General features: G+C 49.4%; 1 protein-coding gene across 3 annotated transcripts in view; it reads right to left on the bottom strand.

Annotated features, from left to right (window-relative positions):
* Positions 1 to 1614: 1614 nt before the first annotated feature.
* VTI1A (vesicle transport through interaction with t-SNAREs 1A) overlaps positions 1615 to 20534 on the bottom strand; it is a 357179-nt gene continuing 338259 nt past the window's right edge. For all 3 annotated transcript variants that reach the window (XM_025467216.3, XM_025467212.3, XM_025467213.3), the window contains one exon: positions 1615 to 13927. Coding sequence is in view for 2 of the 3 variants with exons in the window: in XM_025467212.3 (XP_025322997.1) it covers positions 13834 to 13927 (94 nt within the window). In the remaining variant the exon portion in view is untranslated. The remainder of the gene's footprint in view (positions 13928 to 20534) is intronic.

Here is a 20534-nt window from a genome sequence, read left to right as displayed (position 1 = left end):
TGTGCCCGGGGACCAGCGCCAGGGCGGGTCCCATGTGTCCTCTTGCCCACACCAGTCCACAGCATCTCTGCCCCCAGGTGGGAACAAATGACAATTTAATAGGGAGCTTCCTGGTGGTGAAATTCTTTTTTTTCTTTTTTAATTTTTAAAAATTTTTTTATTTATTTATGATAGTCACACAGAGACACAGGCAGAGGGAGAAGCAGACTCCATGCACCGGGAGCCCGATGTGGGATTCGATCCAGGGTCTCCAGGATCGCGCCCTGGGCCAAAGGCAGGCGCCAAACCTCTGCGCCACCCAGGGATCCCTGGTGGTGAAATTCTGATTGAGCTGGCCATCTGGACTGACAGAAGTTGCCTTCATTCATTCATTCATTCATTCATTCATTCTTAATCAATACTTTGTGTGTGTGTGTGTGTGTGTGTGTGTGTGTCTCAAATGCGTCTTTCGGCTTTGCGCAGCGGCAGGCAGTATCACAGCCAACAAGCTCTCTCTAAGGTGCCATCATTGCTAACTAAAACCTTTTCTCCACTGTGTCTTCCAGGACGGCCTACCCTTGGCACCGAACAGGCTCTCAGCAGCCCAAGCCACGGAGGCTGACCCCTCCTGGAGTCCCACTCTCCAGGCCTCCCCCTGACTCAATCCCTATGGCAGGTAACCGCCAGGTAGCTGCTGGGTCTCCCTCACCGGCCTGTGAGCTCTGGCAGGGCAGGCTCTGGGTGGCGGTTCAGTGCTGTTTTCCAGTCCCTGCGGCCATGTCTGACATTCAGTGTTAAAAAATAATTTGACAACGGAGGCACCTGGGCGGCTCAGTGGTTGAATGTCTGCCTTTGGCTCAGGTCGCAATCCCAGGGTCCTGGGATCGAGTCCCACGTCAGGCTCCCTGCAGGAAGCCTGTTTCTCCCTCTGCCTATGTCTCTGCTTCTCTCTGTGTGTCTCTTATGAATAAACAAATCTTTAAAAAAAAAGAAAACATTTTTTTAAATGAAAAAAATGTTTTTAATGAATGAAGACAATGAATATCTTCCTTTTACTATTATTAATATAAGGCATTCCTAAGGAATTTTAAGGCCATAATCATGAGCAATCTTTAAAGAAAACAAAACAAAAACACCCTAGACTCCCCACTCTCCATGTTTGTCCACCACGATGTTACAGAGCAGCTCATCTTATCAAGATGAGGCGGTTGGTGATGGCTTATCACATGCCGGGTGGTGCTTTCCATGGGTTACCTAATGGAATCTTCAAATCAGTCCTTGGGGTGGGTGGGTATTTCCCCTACTTTACAGTCAAGGAAACAGAGGCTTCGTGAAGAGATGGGTAGATTATTCCAACTCACCAATGAGAGAAGCAGAGCTCACATCCAGATGTGTCGTCACCCTGCAAAGCCATCTCTGGGGCAATTAAAGAAGATGGTGGGCAGGGGAGGGGTATTCAAAAGCAACCTTGAACATGATCCTTTCAAGTTCCGTCATTAAAACAAAAAATGACAGGGTCTATATTCACACTACAGAAATTGTAGCAAGTGCTGAAGATTTATAACTCCCCTTTATTTAGAAAGGGAATGAAAGTAAGATAAATAATTCAACCGCACAGGGTGGGAATAGCAGATGTTGGATTTAGGCATTTTATTTAACTCATCAAATAATACAAGTTGGTTCAGGAAACAACAATCAACACATATTACTTGTACTAACGGTTTGTAGACCCACATTTCCAAGAAATGTAATGAAAATAAATTACTTTGTGGAGTACAGCAAATAAATATATATATTTTTTTAAACAAAAAATAACCCTATGAATAATAGGGGGCGGGGAAGTGAGGTTATGGGGAGGGAGACCTCGCGGAGCTTTGGGAAGTTGGATCCTGAAACAAATGCCTGAATGAGATGAAGGAATAGCACGTGTTAATGACAATTAACAACAAACGTTCTAACTCCTTTCCCTGGTCCCCTTGGTTTTAGGAGCAATTTCTCCCCATCCCCGAGACAGGCTCCGAGCACCGCTCCTGACTCCCACCGTCTGCGTGATCCAGATAATGTAATCGCAGCATCATTAGGAACCATGAAATCGCAATTCCCCGGGGAAGGAGCGCTATCGTTCAGTTACGCACCGAAGAGCCATTAATTAGCAGATTTCAGTTTAAAGGGAGTATGTACTACACGGGTTCTAATCCCACTCCGGAGCAGCTCTCAGGCCTAATGAATTAGCTGGGGGAAGTTGAGCTGTAGCCGGAAGACACCACTCAAAAGGAAATGAAGTGAAATAAGATAAACTTAAAACTGTAAAACTTTAAAATGATCAAGAGATCATCCACTATTCGGGAAAAGCTGTAGAAGAAGCCGGATGGGGCGGGGGGGGGGGGGGTCATCCAAATTTTCTTCTCTTGAAATGGCACTGTTGAGTGTGCTGTTTAATATCCAGACTCCACCTGAGGCTAATTGATCTAAACGGACTCATTCATTCGTTCGTTCGTTCGTTCATGCCATTCATCCCTCACATATGTTCTCTTAAAGTAATAGCACTTTTATAGCAGATGACAGGTTGCTACTTTGGACACATTCATCCCCTGGACAGTTGAGTCCTCAGACATCGGGCAAGGCAGGTTGAAAGTTGCACTTGGAACCTCCATGACAGTGGCTTGGGGAATGCTTCTGAAATGGAGACACCCTCTTCCTGGAAGAATGAGTGGAATCAGGATTTTTACCATTCTCGAGAAGATGATCCCTCAAGCCAAGCCTGGTTGGCACCTATACTCCTCCGTGCTGGACACTTTGTACTGAGCTCTGCAATTCTGGCCTCACCGTTAATTTAAGGGGTGAATGTAGAGATCAATGACCAGTCTTTGCACGCTGGCCCCAACCCTTGGGTTGGCTGACATCTTTCCATTTCACAACTTGCTGAGATTCCAGATATAGGGGTTATACTGTCTGTACGCCAGGGAGGAGGGGTGGCTCTTAGACGGGTGCTTCAGTCCCTACGACGCGATACCCAGGGAAAATACCTGGAGGACAGACCGACTTGTCGATGGTTAAACCTACAGGAGAGGGGCTGAACTCCTTTTTAAGAAAGCAGGGCCCTGTTCCAAGGCCAAGGGTTGGCACCATACACTGGTTTCTAAACCTCGTTCGTGGGTTTTATCCAAGCGCATCTTCATATTGTGCCTGTGAGCAAGGGAGGAGCAAGCGCAAAGTTAATGGTCTGGTTTCCTGATAGGGGAATGGGTGCCCCAGAGGGAAAGCGACTCACCCCGCAATCGGTGAGATCCGAAGCAAAATGAAAATACGGAGACCCTGAAAATGCTTTTTGCATTTCTTCCCTGGTCTCCGTCTCTTGTCACAGTATTTAAAAATTTCTAGTTCATGTCTTCCAAGTAAAGACAAAACTTTAAATTACTAGCCCGAATTTTACTTTTTATTTTTATACAGCACAATGCCAGGTTTAAAGGCAAATATCAGAATATTTACGTGTGTGGAATCACCAGTTACACAACATATTTTTGGCTTGTTTCAAGAAAGTGCCTCAACCTGGCCAGAAGAGACAAGCTGGGAAGTTGGAAGAAGGAAGAGAGGGTTCCCCCAGGCACAGGGGTGCTCTCAGGGGGAGGTCAGCCCCTCAGGGTGCTGGTCCCTGCCTTGTGACTTGGGCATGCACTCGCCCTCCAGCCTGGTGGTCAGGCTCCCTTCCTTGCCAGTGGCTGGATGGACAGTTGTGCCGCAGGCCTGGGACAGGACGTCAAGAGAGGCATCTCCGTCTTCTGCGGGGTCCCTGCTCCAATCCTCAGCAGATGGGCAACCCTGGAGGGTGAGTCCCCCACCAAATGTGCCCCGGATGCTGCCAGCAGAGGGCAGGGACTGCGGCTGCCACACCCCACCCCAAGATGCTGCGGGCTGCACGGATCCAAACCTTGACCCTTTCCCATGCCTGAGCCCAGGCTGGGGGCAGGTTGGTAGCACCTGCTGTGTGGAGGTTGGAATGGAAAGGCCGAGTGGAACTGAGACTCTGGGGAGCTGAGAATCAGACCCCAGAAGCAGGGAGGTGGTGGGAGGCAGGACTGCATGGCCAAGGCTCCAAGCTCCCTGTTCATGCTCCACTGTCTCACTGGACTTCATTTACAAAATGCAATTATAAAGGTGACATTATCATGAGTTTCAAGACAGCGACTGTACAGCATTGAACCCCAGTGTGGGGCCCTTCTGAATGTGGGGTCACATGTGTGACTGCACTGGTCACAAGCCCGTGCCACCAGTCCTGCCTCCAAGACCGCTCAGAAGCTCAGCACACCCAATCTCCTGCTCTTCTAGGCGGTTCTCCATGCCAGGGGCTGCCAGCTTACCCCAGGGCCTTTGGCCCTTGCACTGTTAGGAACATTCCCTTTTCACTGGCGTGAATGACTGGAGGCTGGAGTTGGCAGATGCCTACCTTCCTGAGACTTTCCGACCAACTTTCCCATCTGCCCGGAGAGGAACTGAAGCCCCGAGCAGGCTGTGACTCGTTACCGTGAGGCCACTTGTCAGGTTGGTGGTCTAGGGCTCTGTGCACCTCGGGCCTGGAAGGTGCCAGAACTTGGGAAAAGAGCAAAGCCTCGTGGGGCCTCCCCGCCTGGCTCTTCCTGGGTGGGAACACACCGCCGCCACAGCCACCAGAGGCTGGAGCATTCTAGGGCCTCCCCAGCTCTGAAGCAGCATCGCCTGAGCATCATGGGCAGCTGAGGTGTTTGCCCGAGACCTCTGTGGGCTCAGTGTCGGGGCAGCGGGACTCCAATTCTTACTTAGTTGTTTCTCACAAGATTCTGTTGCTAGTGGATGTGAGTAAAAATGCCTCTCCCAGGGGACATTCGTAGCTCAGCCGACGGGACACCCAGGGTGTCCTCTTCCAGTTCCTCAAGAGAGAAAAGATCTGACATTTAGGGAAAAAATGATCACAGCCAACAGGGAGGGAACCGAGGCTTTCTGTGCATGTTGCTTTAAAAAGCATGTAATGGAGGGATGTTAGCCCCGTGGTGTGAAGGCCACCGCTACCAAAGAGGCCCCGTGGCTGGGCCGTGGCTTCCAGAATGTGGTGCTGTTTGAGCTACACCTTGAGCGGAGGAGGGAAGCTCAAGCAGAGGCTGCAGACCTGGAGTCCACGCCTGGACCCACCACCCATTTGTAGGGCGGTCTCCAGCAAAGATTCGTTCCCTCTCTGAACCCCATCTCCCCTCTGAGCCAGCGGGTGGGCCAAAGGGTCCCTAGAGCCTGCACACTTAAAGGGTTCTGGGAACCTGAGCCCATCCACCTGATTTGCTTTTGCCATCCAAACCGGTGGCCAGCATGGAACTCAAGGGACACGGGTCCCACATTTCCTCATTTCAAATCCCCCTCCCCCTGGCTCTCTGTCCCCTGTGGGGAGCTCAGGGAGGCCTATCCGGGGGCCAGGACCCCGTGGCAGCCTTTGCTGGGATGCCCAGGCTCCTCCTGTCCCCAGATCAAAGTTTCTCCACTGTCTGGGGGCTGGTGGTGGGGGAGGGTGACCCATCAGCCTCGTGCCCCAATCTGGATTCTGCTTCTATTTTCCCCTTTCTGCATGGGGGACAGAGAGAGAAGAAGGAGAGAGAAGCCTTTGAAAAATGTCTCCTGCTCCATCGCTCAGCAATTCACCTCGCCGCCGAGCCCACTGACACTCCCGTGGTGCGCCTCTTAGCCACTCGGCAACTTTTTTCCCTTTTATGATATTTTGGGTTTCTGATTGCCTGCCAAGTTGAACCTTTATCATTTAATAAGCAGAAAAAAGAAAGAAAGAAAAAAGAAAAAGGGGAAAAAAAAAAGCCCTCCAAGTCAGTCCCAATCTAAAGGGTCCCCATTCCTGTCCCCTGCCTCTCGGGGGCAGGTCCTAGATACGGAGCCAGTGCTCATGGGGACTCAACCACTTGCAGGCAAATGTCAATGCCACGCTACTCCAACGGGGTCATTTTGCACACGTTGTGGTGGAAACTGCAAGGAGGAAGGAACACACAGCACTGGAGGGCTTTGCAAGGATTCGTGGAGGTGGGGCGTCCGGGCAGCGCCGGGAGGTGGCGGAGGCGTGGGCAGCGCAGCTTGATCCCCAGCCCCTGAGAGTGACCTGCCTGAGAGCAGTTAGCAGTCAGGGCTCTGGGAACCAAGACAGCTTTCCCGCCTGCAGCCCCCAGGGCGATGGGACTGTCCTACTGGTTTTCTTACCTAGTGCATCTTTGGGGCCTGGAACACGGTGGGCAGGGCAGCCCGTAAGTATTTTTTGAGTAGACGAATAAATCTGATTATACCTCTCGTACTTCAAACAGGGAAAGGCTTGTTTGCTTAGAAGTCTTGTCGGGGACACGGATGAGCCCACGAAGCCCCTAGCTCTCCTCACTCTGAGGTTTCTTGGCAGGGGAGAGGGGGATGTGGACAAACAGGAGATATAAATCAGGCGGAGACAGTCTCCAGAGTCACACTGTCCCTGCTGTGCTGAGACGCTGGATGGGGCAGCACGGGGAGGGGCTGCTGGGGCATAAACAATCAGTTTTGGGCTCTTCCCCAAATGCCTTAGCCTCATCACCTCAGCAGGGCTGGGGGGGGGGGGTAGGCTGGAACAGCTCCCCAAGGAAAGCAGTTGGCTGGAACCCACTGTCTACTGTTCTAACTACCCCTCCACCCTCTGCCTTCCTGCCCTCTCTCCTTCTCCTCCTTGGCAAGGGCACTGCTGTGGGATGTGCCAGGGGAACCCCACCCAGTTATCCTGCCTTGGCAGAGCCCATGTGTCCTCTGACCTGAGTGCTCGTGGGCCCGGGCCAGGGTGTGTGTGGGCTTCTATGGCAAGGCTGTGCCCCCCATAACCCATTCGTGACCCAAAAGGGCAGCTGGTCCTGGAAGACACCACCAAGGAGCTGGTCCCAGGCAACAAAGGTCTCCTTTCCTTCTATCTCTTCTCCCAAAGACTACTAAGCTGCTCCTTGCCATGGTAGGTCTTTCTTCCCCCAAATCCAATTCTGCCCTCAGGAAACAGTCAGTTCATCCGAGGGATCAGTGGTTCATGGGATTGAAGCCGACTAAGAGGAAAAAGAATCTGCATTTTTTCCAGGGCTCAGGGGCAGAAACCAAAGGAGTGGGCCGTTAAAGGTGGGGTTTCAGGTCTCCACCAGCTCACAGGGTGTTACTGTGCAGAGACCTGGCTTATCTTTCAAGTGTACAAGGCTCAGTGGGCCAAGGCCTGGGCCACCTCCTGTGTCCAGAAGAGATGGGAACAAGGAAGGGGAGAGTGTGTTTGGAGCCTCACAGTGGGGGGCTGGTGGGCTTCAGGCCCCGCACATTTAGCAACCTATGGCTGATGCTTCTCTCTGAATTTGACAACAACCCCATTCCCCAAAGATGGGATGGATTCTGGCCACATTCTCGGCTCCTCTCTCTTCTGATGGTGTTAAGACAGAAAATTAACAGGACCACGCAGGACGGCATGCCAAGGTGCTTAGCCTGATGCTGGGCATGCAGTAGGCCTCCGTGTCAGCTGAGCGTGCCTCTGTGGCCTGGCTCTTTGGCAGAACCTTCTGGAGAGAAGCTGGAGCCTGAGGATGTATTTCATTCTCAACTCTGTGGGGCCTCATGCAAAAAAACATTTCTCTCCAACTCAGGTACTTTTCTTGGCAAAAGAAGCTAAAAACAAAAAAGTTGAGGCAACGAAGCAGCCCTGAGCTGGAGATGGGCCCTGCTCCCCCCATTACTGTCCCCTCCTGAGCACACCTGCGGGGGGAGAAGGTGGGGGCTGCACTGAACGATGCTGTCCTGCCCCCAGGAAAAGTCCAGGCAGCTCTCAGTGGAGCTGTGTGTGCAGTGGATCAATATGGGCTTCGGGGCCGCTGAGCTATTATTCACGCCAAAGGGCCTTGTTTGGATGAAGGGAAGGGGGGGTGCACGAGTTCACAGAATCACAGTCTAGAGCTCTGCTGCTTGGCACTTCCCCCTCTCTCTGTGATGCCTTCGTTATTTATGTAGCACGAGTAATGAGGTGATTCAGGATGAGGAAGTGCTTTTCCCACAGCATGCTGGGAGCTCCTTGAGGCATGACAACAGGGCTTGTGTGTGATTTGGGCCGGGGTCCTGGGAGATACACACCCTGTCTTTCCAGTCCTATGGCTCCTCCTGAAGGGGACCAATAATGGGCCAAGGGTGGCATAAAGTGGGTCCTAACATCCGGGCCCTTCCTTCTTGACTATCTCTTGGGACGAGTCCCACTAACCACTTCCTGTCCCCTGGTGCTGGGAATCCATCCTTAACCCCTACACCATCTGCTCCTCACCTCCTCACACATTCCCAACCCACCTGTCCAGTCAGTTTGGGTTTGTCCCACCATCTTGTTTTTGCCCTACTTGCCTCTGGTAAGGGGGCTTTGGAACATTCACCTAATTACTGACCTAGAATCCTAACGAACATGGGCAGCTTCTCTCCTCACTCCCTGTATCTTCCCTCCTCTACACAGTAGAGGGTGCTGACCCTGCTTCCATCACCTATTTCAGGACCCTGTACCCAGCCTTGGCTCCAATCACACACACTATCCTCCTGCCTGCGCCTGGCTGCTCGTGTTTATCTTATAATGTCTCCCTTCTTGGGTGACAGTGCCCGTGGCTTTCAGAATTTCTCTGAGCTGTCCACATAGTCACCTGCCCCATTTTTAAAAGGCTGACACCTTGTCTGAGAGCTACCTGACTTGTCACAAAATGGGGATGCCCCCTGGCAGGCACTACTGGTTTGAGCCCAACGGGCTGCAGGCAAAGCCACATAAGCAAGGTTTCCTGGAGTTTAGTTTAAGGTTAGTGAATTAGAGCATAGGACGAGGTCAAGTCTGATGGTTGGCGGCTCACCTCAGGCAACCAGTGTCTCTGGGAGTCAGACTGGGGATGGCTTTCCACAAAGTCTTCCTTCCTTTTGGAAAAATGACTCTGAGCAGATCTCTTGCTGAGGTGCGGAGTCCCTTCCAAAGGTGGCAAGTTGTCACCTTTGTGGCTAATTTGGAACACACTGAAATGGAGGCTTGAGAGCCCCCAAGAGCCTGGTGTGCGTGCCATTCCTATGAAGTTTAGGGCAGGCCTCGCTCGGCTCACACGTGCTTGACCCACCCCTCCTGTGCCGCAGCTTCTGCTGGACCGTCTGTCCTTGGGTGGGTGATGCTGAGAGATGGTGGCTGGGCAAGGGACATGTGCCATCTCTCCCCTCCACATCCATGGAGCGGCTGTCCAAGGGGTCTATCTTTCTGGGGCTGGGTGGATGGGAGTAAAGCAGGTTGGCAGAAAAGTACTCCTTGTTCCCCGGTATTGGCCAGAATACCCCAGCCCTGAGGTACCAATGAACCAGGCCTGAGAACGGCTTCCACAGCTCTGTGAAACTCATCGAATCAAACAGGGTGACCAGGTGCAGCCAGCTCTTCCGGCATGGACACCACCACTGACTTCACACCTGGGATGCTGCTGATGACAACGACAGTGATGATGATGATGTTGGAGCTTTTCCCCTCAAGCTCAGAGCCCATGGAAAAGCTGATGGTTTCACCAATGGCAAGTCACAGGAAGGAAAAAAGACAGGAGGTCAAGCCCAGCAAGGCACCGGTCCTATTGTCTACTAGGGAAGCACTGTTCGCAATGAGCTCGCTGACTACGCAGAGATGCCCCATCACACCCTCCCCACACCAGCCGCCTGGACACACAAGTATTCCGTTAAGAAATCCCTACTTACTCCCCAGACCACAGTCCTCCAACCACACACTCAGCAGACGGAGGAGACAAGTGGGCCAGAGACAGGGACTCACAGAGGTTCCTTGAAACCAGTCCCAGCCACAACCAACCAACAGTCCTTGGCTCTGGATGTGCGTTTCTCCCAGGAAAGCCACCTCCACTCCCGAGGACCGAGTGCCCCACTAGGCTAGCAGTTCAAACCAACGCGACGAGGAAATCATTGCTCGGAGTTAATTCTCAACTACGTAGACAAACGGCTATAAATATTTATGACGGGAAATTTCATTATTTAAAAATTCGGCTCTAAATTTCCGGCGAACTCCATGAAGAATGCCTGCTGAACAGGTTGCAAATTAAGAACAATTATTTTTCTCCTCTGCATTTGAATAGAACTTACAGCTAAAGTCATTTAAAGGGGTTAACATCAACCTTAATTAAATATTAAAGTGTGCCTGTACCTGCCGCTATTGTTGCCCCTTCGAATAAGATATAACCTATTTTTGACAAGTTTTCATCTTTCTCTGTGGAAGACGCTACATGAAATCAAATCAGTGGCAAAGAGGAGAGTAATGAATAATCTATTTCATATTCCAACAGTACCCAGAGCTCGGGAGCGGAAAAATATTCAGGCGGATGATGGCAAGAGGCTGCTCGGGTACCACCTGACCCAGCTGATGTTTAAATAATAATAATAATAATAAAGAGCGATAAACAAACCATTAGCCCTTCGCAGTTGCTTAATGCAATTTGTTAATGAACGTAACGGTGGGGACGAATAATGAAAGAAAATAAAAACGTCTAAACAGGCGCCAAGTTGCTGGCGATGCGCAATTATTTCCTTGTCAAGTTTTTATGATTTAATGAGCCCCTCTGGGACTGACGCCTGTCAGTCAGTCGTGACTTTTTGACACCATTACAACTTCAAATACAGCAGCAGGCAGGCTGTTTTCCTCGGATTTGAAATACTGAAATGATCTGACAGTTTTAAAGAAAAGAGGTGCAAAAAAAAAAAAAAAAAAGGAGAGAGGGAGAGAAAGACAGTTGCTTTCCTTTCTTTCTTTTCCACCCCCGTCCCTTCTTCCACGGGGTGGATAATCTGGGGATGCTGTTTGGTAATGAAAATCCAATCACCGAGGTCATTATCTGATGAGGTTTTGGGAACAGGCAGGCTTTTTTTTTTCCCCCCTCTTTATTTCTTTACTTAATGATAACCCTCAATGGGCCTGCCCCGCATGGGACGGCCAGAGCCGCACAATTTTGTTCACCATTAATTTCAGCCTTTGAAGCTCAGGGCTCAGAAGCAGTAGCAAAGCAAACCCCCCACCAAGCTGGTTCCAAAATAAGACAATCCAGCCTGCCTTAAACAGAATAGCAAATGGCCTCCCAGCCCAGGCCTGGCGGCTGACGTCAAGCCCAGTGCATCTGCAGGCATTCGCCTTCAACACGGAACATTTAAAACTCTTTACAACTTAAGAGACTTTAATTAAATTGCTTTTGATTCCGGAGCAGGATAGCAGCCGCTTTTATTTATTCGGTCAGGGAGACTGTTTAGTCTGCATGAATTTTATATGGCCAAGGCTTCCTCCTCCTCTTCTTCCTCCGTGTCTTCGTCTTCACCCCCTCCCCACCCCATCTTCCCATGGAACATCCTTTTTAGCACAGGTGCCCAGCTGTAGAAATATTCATTGATCAAAGTCTACATGCTAAGTTCCTAGAACCTTTCACGGATCTAGGACCTGCTTAGCATTGGTGGGCTTCATCCCTTCCCTGGTGGAGCAGGGAAGGGGGAGAAAAATGTGCCTCTTCTACTGGGTTTCCTTTGCATTTCTCCTCCGCCATCCATCCGCCAGGGCCAGGCAGGAGTTCGGGGGACTTCAGATCAGCTTCTTACAAAGCGCTCACTATTTGGGTCTTGGGGGGCGGGTGGTCACTCTCAAGGTGGGTTTGATGGGGCCGTTAGGCCAAGGGTTATCTATCTGTTCAGCTTCTCTCACTCTCGAGGTTGAATTGGGGCAAAATCTCAGGCAAGAGCCTGATAAAGAGATAGAACTGGAAAGAAAAAGCCATCGAGAGGTGAGCAGTGCACTCCCTCCCCATTTCATCTACTTCAACATGAACACAAGGTTTTAGTGAAATATTTAGGAGCCAGCGGGTTTGAATGATCAGATCAACCTGGCTTGCTGGGTGGCCTTGGGAAGAGGCGTGAGGTGTAGGCAGAGAGCTGGTTATACACTTTAGCTAAGATCAACAGTTTCAAAAGAAGCCACCGGAGAGGCTGGTGTAATACTTCCCTGCCATTAGTGTTTCGGAACAAGAAGGAGGTTGTTTGTTTGTTTCCTCCTTTTTAATGGTTTCTCCTATGTGTTCAGCATGTACAGAATTCCGTTCTTGGAATAAAAGAATCTTGCTGAGATAGATCCCTTAAGCTGATAGGAAAATGAGCACTGCCTTCCCAACTCCTTCACTGTCCTGCTTTGCTCTGCCAAAATCCCCGTACCATCCCTGCGAGGTAAAGGCTGCAGCTTTATTTACACAATACTAAATGATTTATCTGGACACATGCAGGCCCTGGCCTGTTTCGCTAAGTACGATTTCTCCGGTGGATTTTGCCATTCTGCATTTCCTCTCTAAGCCATAATGGTTCTTTTCTGAGTTGGGGAAAAAAAATAATAAAGTGCTGCATCCAGGTGATCTCAGTCTACGGGCACAGGTGGTTAGCATTTTTTATGAAGGGAACAGGTTTGCTTTTCAGGGATTCGAAGCTTCCAATTATATTCAAAAGATGGTACGGACCTTGTAAGTGCCTACGAAGTCTTAAGAAAAACACATTTTGCTTTCTGACTAGGGGGAAAATGACCTCAGCTTGGGGCAGCTTTAAGCCTGATCATAAACGAACTCATTTTGAACGCAATTCCCCGTTACCTCGGACAGAAAGAAACCAAAGGAAATCACAAAGCACGTCAGAGGTTTGAATGCACAGTGAACTCAGGAAGGCTGTGCTAACATTTTTTTTCTGTAGAAAATCCAAGCCGTCCTTTGTAACACGCTGCAACCCCTTGTTCTTTTAAAGGAGGTTAGTGAACATTTTCCATAAAGTTTATTTCTAGTGGATCATCCTATAGGATTCTACCATATTTATAACCACATTTGAAATTTCACACTGATGGACTCGTGTTCTTGCTCTTCCTGAAATATTCATGTTCTCTTTACATACTGGGATGGATGTGGAGAGAACCTTGTCAGACCTTTTGCATGTATGAGGGCTGCTTTTGGCAGTGCAGATATTAAAACCGAAAGGATACAGAGATGCTTACACAGGTCAGGGGAGAGGAGGTCACAATTAAGTATCGTGCCAGGGCTCACTTTGCCAGCAAACTCTGGGGACTAGGGGATTTGGGGAAGATAAGGAAATATTTCACGTAGCCAGTAATCAAAGTTGTGAAAAGTGGATCTTGGGCAGGCTCAGCAAAAATATTCTTGGCTGTAAAAAAAAAAAAATTTATGCACAGAAAAACAGAGAAAGTGCTAAGTCAATTTCCTGCACAACTGACATTAAATATCCACCTTTTCAATGAAAGCACTCAGGCAGGTAGACTATATTCATTATGCCGGGGTAGGAACAGGGCTGGTTTGCTGGAGCCGGTCACTGGCTCTGGCTCCTGTTTTTCTCTGCATTTTTATCCTTGGACATCACAGAAGGGCAATTTGGTGACAAGAGATGTGTGACAAACAGCACAGACCATCAGATGCCCCACAGCTGACTCATCATGCCCTATCCCAAACCATGACCCTTGACATGTCCACAGGGCAAGCAAGAATGTCACCAAGGCTATTTTGGTTAGTAGATGAAATCACCAAAAGGCAAATAAACATTCACCTTCCCTTATAAAAAAACAAATCTGGGTGAAGACAAACCTAGGAAAGGAAACCGACCCACATGCAAACAGGAATAGAAAATATTTTTACACTCTTTGCACTTCAGCTGAACAGTGGTGAAAAGAGGGAGGGTCATTCAGGGCCTGTCAGCGCAAAAGAATGATTCATGTGACCATTTTGTCTTAATTACTCAGAACAAGCCGATGTTGCTGTTTATCAGGGAGGAGCAGATCCATCAGTATCTTCTGACAGAAAAAGTGATCGCCATCAGGATGGTGACGACCAGGATGATGGCCAAGATGACGACCAGGATGCGGTTCTGGATGATTCTAGGAAAGAGCAAAGGAAAAATAAAATTCACACAGATAAACGAAGGGTTTTCTGACAAAGGCCACCGAAGACCAAGTTGGCTAATCAAATGATGGCTTCACAGGTGGGGGTAGGGAGCCCAGTGTGGGGCTCGTGTGTGCATGTGTGTTTTGCGCACAGACACATACACACACACACACTCGCGTGTGAGCTTTTGGTTCTACAAACGATCCACGAACGACTCCACAGTGCCTGTCACACGGCACCCGGAGAAATGCTTACTGCAAAGCTAAAGCAAATCAAATGGCTTTCCGGGCTCGGGGTACCATGTAGTAATCTTTAAGCGATCAAGGGCCCCATGTGAGCTTCTCTTTTTAATTTAAAATGTGAGACAAGCCTCATTTTTTTTGCGGTGTTTCCTGTTAAAGTAAAAGACTCCAAGGAAACATATGTCAGTAAGGTACTTACCTGTACAAAAATACCCGGGGAAAAGTGAAAGAGAGATTTAGGAAGAAAAGGACAGGATTAAGAAGCAAGTGTCAACCTTGCAGCTCAGGCTGTGAAACCGTCATCTGTCACCGGGGCTCACTGCTCTGTTACGCCAGGAGGAAACGTTACATTTGCTCCGTAACAAAAAGAGATGGAAATGAGGAATTGCACCAAGAACCCGAATGCCTCATGTGCTTGGGTTGGTGGGCCCTCACTCTGGGGATCCCAGCCCCCCTCAGTTCTGGCTCTGCCAAATGCTGCTGGGGAACCGGGGAGTCAGGAGGAGAACCGGACTGGAGACTTGCCTCTGAGATGCCTGCAGAGTTTCTGATGAAGTTGCCTCCTAAGGTGTTAGTTCATTCTGAGAAAAGAGACTGACCCCCAGAATGCTTTGTTGAGCTAGTCCAAGGGAACCCAAGTCAAGTGGCCTTGCCCACACTCCTCCCGCAGAACCAACCATATGGCGATGGAAGGGCTGGTCTGGCCAGCTGTCCAGGTGCCTCACTCCCCACAGCAAACCCCATCCGCCTGTCCTGCAAATAGCGAGGAGGAAAAGGTCTGCTGTCTTAGTCTCACAGGGACCCTGCCCTGTTTTGTATCTCTGCAAAGAAATCTCTGCAGGGTGTTGGCAGATTTTTCTAAGCTTCTGGATGAGTTGCTTTCTCGGAAGGAAGGCGACATCCCTGTGGCTTCAGCTGGAATCCTCCTCGCCCACCCCCTTCTTCTCCAAACCTAAATGGATGGATGGAGACGGTCGCATCAGACAAGCCCACTCCCTGGTGGCCCCCTGGAAGGACTAGCTCCCTCTCCTCCTGACAGGTTACAAAATGATCACATTTGCTGACACGTCTTCCGCAAAACTGCTTTAGTGCCTGTGTCCACTTTCCTCGAAGGAGATGAATGATTCGCTCGGTCCTCATTTATCACGTAGGGCTCAGCTAAGATCTGTCTCCTTTATTTCTTCCCTTCCCCACTAGAAAGGCTGTGCCCTGACATTAATTCTTCTGCAATGACAGCTAATTCAGACTTAACAGGCCATATTTACTCAGGAGGCAGGGAGAGTCTCTGTCCCCAAAATAAATAAATAAAAACAGGACTTCATGGCTTGTTAAAGTGAGGCTAATTATGAACACTGATCGGTGCTACTTGGTGGCTTGATTTAAAACCCAAATTGATTTTTTCCCCTTTTCTCTGGAAGGGGCAGAAGTCTTCAGAACAGTCTCGACACGTCCTGTTTGCCCAAGTCACTGTCACAATCTCTATTTACCACAGTCATCCACGTCAGCCTTGCAAAGGAAATCAGCCAAATTGAAACTCAGCAGTGAAACAGATTAAAAGCATGAAAACTCTTTAAAATTCTGCCTTAAGTAATATACGGTAGTGTGTCTCTTGGTTGACAACCATTTTATTTGTGGGTTGAGGGCCCCAAGGCATCCGTGATGATAATTTATAAAGGATTAACTGTGGGTGTTACTTGTTTAATCTGAGGCATGGTTAGAAAAATGAATACACAGGAATCCCTAAATCCTCAGCTCTTTCCTGGTCTTCCTAATTGGGCTTCCCTCATCTCAAGGCAAAGAGGGGTACGGTCCACCCAAGATCATTCTTAACAGGTTCTATCTTTAATTCGCTCAACACACAGCCGATCCCAGGACAGCCTGACCTCTCCACTGGGTCACAGACACTCAGGAAGACTGCAGTGTCCACGCCCTCCTTGGTGTGTCCAGAGCCCAGAGCCTTCTCCTCTGCAGCCCCAGCATATGGCACAAGTGCTGGCACCCAGCACTTGGAGGAGACCCATCCAAAGGATCATAATGAAAGAATGCAGCTCCTGTAATTGTAATCCTTCCATTCAACGGTGAATGGAGAAGACATCTGTGCAAACTCAGTTTGCAGGAAAATCTCCACGAGTCTGTGTAGATAAGGCTGAAGTTAAAAGTTGAAGTAAACCCCCCAAAGATGGAACTTAATGCCATATGCCTTCTCAGAGCATTACTGGGTCTTCCCCCTGAAGGTAAGAGAAGGAATGGTCCTCACGGCAATGAAAGAGGTGGGCAGGAGAGAGTACTTGCTTTCAAACCAAGGGCTGGCAGATATTTAGGACAGAGGGTACAGAAGGGCAAAAAGAAAAAGAAAAAGAATAAAATTAAAATTACAAAGAACTGGAGCAGGGATTAGAAGTAAGCTTGACTCAGGCCAGCAACCCAGCTTTGGACCTCAAAGGTGTTAGGTTGATATGTACCTCTAAGGACCGAAAAGGGAGCTGCTGGGGCCCTTGAATGGATAGGAACAGGCCAGCCTGGAGCAGGGGAAACAAAGGCTGGCATTGGTGGGCCCCATCTGTGAGGGAACCTGGAGGACAGTCGCGGCCACGGGCTGCTGGCAGGTATTGCTGTAGGCAAAGCAGAAAGGAATGCAGAGTTCGCAGAGAATCAGGAAACGAAGCCAGGAGAGGGGTTCCCAGCTAGTGAGCCAGAGAAGGAACTTTGGGGAAGCCCAAAGTAACTTCTTTCTAACTTTGGGCAAAGGGGACTTTACGTTCAACTAGGTCTACAGCAAGCTGTCTTAATCTCCCTTTTGAAAATGCAAAGTGTGTTTACTCAGTAAATAATTTAAGAAAGAATATACACTTGAAAGAAGACATCCATTGGAACAGCCAGGCTAAATTGCCTCCGGGCAAAAACTTGTGCATTTGCATGCTGCATTCTATTAAGTGAGCACACTGTGGCTTTAAAAGAATGCAGAGCCAAATTAAAAGGAATGTGGGCCCAAAACATCAAGGATTCTCCAAGTTTACATTATGAATCACAGTGCTGTTGATACAAGATGAATTAACCATTTACTTTGAGGCTGAACTCACAAAGTACTATTGAAAATACTGATCCCCGTGTGGAACCCTGGGAGCGGCTAATCTTTCCATTGCCAGTCTCCTCCCCCTCTGGAAACAAGCTCCTGCGTGTGGCCGCGGAATCAGAGGAGCCTGGTCAGGCAGGCGGGGCACCTGGCCGGCTCTCCCTCCTGCTTGAGAAGCCCAGCACCCGCCAGCACCCGGGTGGCCTCTACTTCTAGGCACGACCCGCCCTCACCTGTCCCCTGATGTTAGGCGTGGCAATGTGACTTGGTGTTGGTCAATGAAATGTGAGCAAGGGGCCCTGGCTCCACTTCCGTGCCAGGTGGAGGCACCTGACTTCCAGCGTCGGACTCCCCGGTTGGCTCTTCCCCTGCTGTTCTGATTCAGGAGGCTGGGTGTTCCAGGGGTGCAGTTACAGGACAGGGGAGACTGCGTCTGCCTGGATCCCTGAGTCACTGCATGGAGCATCACTGCCCAGGACACTCCCCTGGACTCACGGCAGACTCGAAGTAAGGCAGTGGGACATGGCTTTAATGAGGTGAGACGCAGGCATGTGCCTCAAGCCAGTCCAACAATCTCAGAAGCTCTGCCGTGAAGGCTGAGTCACCTGGATCCTGTGGTGTGTGGGTGTCAGTTCTGGATCTGCTGCAGCCATTCTGTTTCCATGAGGAAGCCAGACTAACGAAGCAGTGACCCACGGCGGACGGCACAAAGGAGCGGCAGAGAGATGGAACCGGGCCTGAAAACACAGTGAACCCCTCTACCAAACCGCCCTTCCTCTAGACTTTGAGTTATATGAGAAACTAAATTAACTGAATTTTTTGAGTCTTTTTGAGTTAGGCCTTCTGTTATTTGAGGCCTAAAAGCCTTTTTAGGTTGATATACCCTAATTCCCAAACCAAGTCCTTGATCTAAAGCATATTTTCCCCTTCTTCTAAGAAGAATTTCCTGACCATGCTCTCATTCTTGTACTTTCCCCTGCATCCCTTATCGCACGGTTTTATGATTCTCTGTTTCTCTGCAGGTTTCTCCAATAAAAAGTAGACCTTCTAGGGTTTGACGCTCCTTTGTCTTTTGTATTCCTAGTGTCTAAAGCAGAGGTTGGCATGGATGTTGTCAAAAAATGCCTGCTGAATGCACGAACGAGAGACTCTAGCTACATAAGCTCCCCCGAAGGTTCATGTAGTCTGCTTCCTGCTTTCCAAGCGCTGCTTCTAGACAAGCACAGCCTTAGGAGTTAGCTGTTAGCCACCCTCCCATTAAGGATGCCAGCAGTGTCCCAACGCTTTTACAAGCCTGCATTCATTAGCTGGAGAGTGCACGACACTCCGTAGGTTCACTGCCCCGTCCTGCACATGCTTTCCTGCCTGGCCAGCCAGGCCTGAATAATGATGCCCCACCTCTGGGATCTGACCGAACAGTAACAACTGGTGGAACAATTAGCAATCATGAGAGCGTGGGGTAAACTGTGCAAAGGAGTCCATATCCGAGCCTCTCTGGGAAGTTCGCAAAAACATGGGCCAAGGGAAAGGCTCGCCAAGTTCTAGCTCAACTTTGATGTTAGCATTCACCGGAAAGAAATGAAAAAAGGAATAGGGGGAAATGGTTCAGTGCCATCAGCCTCTAACACTCACTTTAGTTTGAGGCATTATCTTCAAAGGCCAATACAGGCCTTGCCTCCAAGCCAATTCCGCTTGCCTCCAAGCTAGAGCTATATGGTTGTTATAAATGCCCCCTGAAAATGCCCATCCAGGGTCTTCTGTGTCCTGCACCTTTGGGAAGAATCCTGTCTCACCCCAGGAGTCAGGTAGGGCTGATCCCACTCTCTGATTCCACAGGGAGACATATGACCCAGGCAGGCTCAGCTAGTTACAGCTCTCTATCCCTTGCACAAGTGTTTGTTAAGGAATTGGTTGGCTTGCCACCCAAGCCAGAGAGACCTCCGGGGACTTTTTTCTTGGAAAATCAAGTAAAAGGTAATCTCTTTACTGGGACTGACTACAGGGACCATGGGAGCCTAGAACAGCTGGAGGCCATTCTTGTCACCATGCAGGATGGGAACCTGCCTGAAGGATGCCAACACAGAGGGACACGGAATCCAGAGATGAAGAAAAGAGATGGATCCTGAACAGCATTCTTTGGACCCTTGGATCCAGCTGTGTGCCTGAGACCTAAAGAGTCACATTTAAACTTTCCAGTTATAGAAGCCAAACAATTCCCTTTTGTGAGCAAGTTTGGTTGAGTCTGTCTTCTCTCACTTTCAACCATTACTGACTGTATTGATGTCAATAGTGTCCCTTCCAACCCCACCCCATTCAGGTCCACCCGGAACCTCAGGAGACCTTATGTGGAAATAGGGTCTCTGCGGATGTAATCTGTTGAGGATTTTTTTTTTAAAGATTTTATTTATTTATTCATGAGAGACACACAGAGAGAGGCAGAGACACAGGCAGAGGTAGAAGCAGGCTCCATGCAGGGAGCCCAACGCGGGACTAGATCCCGGGTCCCCAGGATCATGACCAGGGCAGAAGGCCATGCTAAACCGCTGAGCCACCTGGGCTGCCCTCTGTTGAGGATCTTAAGGCAAAATCATCTTGGAGGTAGGTTGGGCCCTAGATCCAATGACTGGTGTGCTTATAAGAAGACGGGACACAGAAAGATGCAGGGAGAAAGGCCATGTAAGACTGGTAGCAGAGGTCAGAGATGCAGCTAGATAGAGCCGAGGAATGCCTGGGGCCATAGAATCTGGGACAGGTAAGGAAGGATTCTCTGGAGCCCTCAGAAGGAACATGTCCGTGCTGACTCCTTGATTTCAGACCTCAAGCCTCCAAAACTGTGACAGAATAAATTTCTGTTGTTTTCAGCCACTCACTTGGTGGTACTTTGCTATGAAAGTGCCAGGACACAAATACGTGGACTTCTTAGATCCAGAACGGGATATGGACCTGGTCATCCATCTTGGGTTGGCCTTTATGATGACTTTTCTCTACCTTCTTTCCCCTGGCTGCATGACACATTCACTTTGGAACTGTACAAAGTCTTCCTATGTACTGAGGACAGGACAGTCCCAGCCCTGGTTCCCTGGAAGCTCTGACCATAGCTGTGGGGCTCATAATCTTCAGGAGCTATTGGTTCTTTCCTCTCAAAATGAGAATTTCCACTCATGAATCAAGCAGGCAGCTGCCCAAAGCCTCGTGAAATGAAGCCTCATGTCCCTGAGGGGACATGTCTCACGGACTCTTGCCTCTGGGATAAGACATTTAAAATAGGAGGAAAAACCAGATGTC

This window comes from Canis lupus, chromosome 28 (assembly GCF_003254725.2).
Source record: "Canis lupus dingo isolate Sandy chromosome 28, ASM325472v2, whole genome shotgun sequence".
NCBI classification, from domain to species: domain Eukaryota; kingdom Metazoa; phylum Chordata; class Mammalia; order Carnivora; family Canidae; genus Canis; species Canis lupus.
The sequence above is the reverse complement of the archived record's forward strand: the minus strand, read 5'-3'. Positions and strand labels throughout refer to the sequence as shown.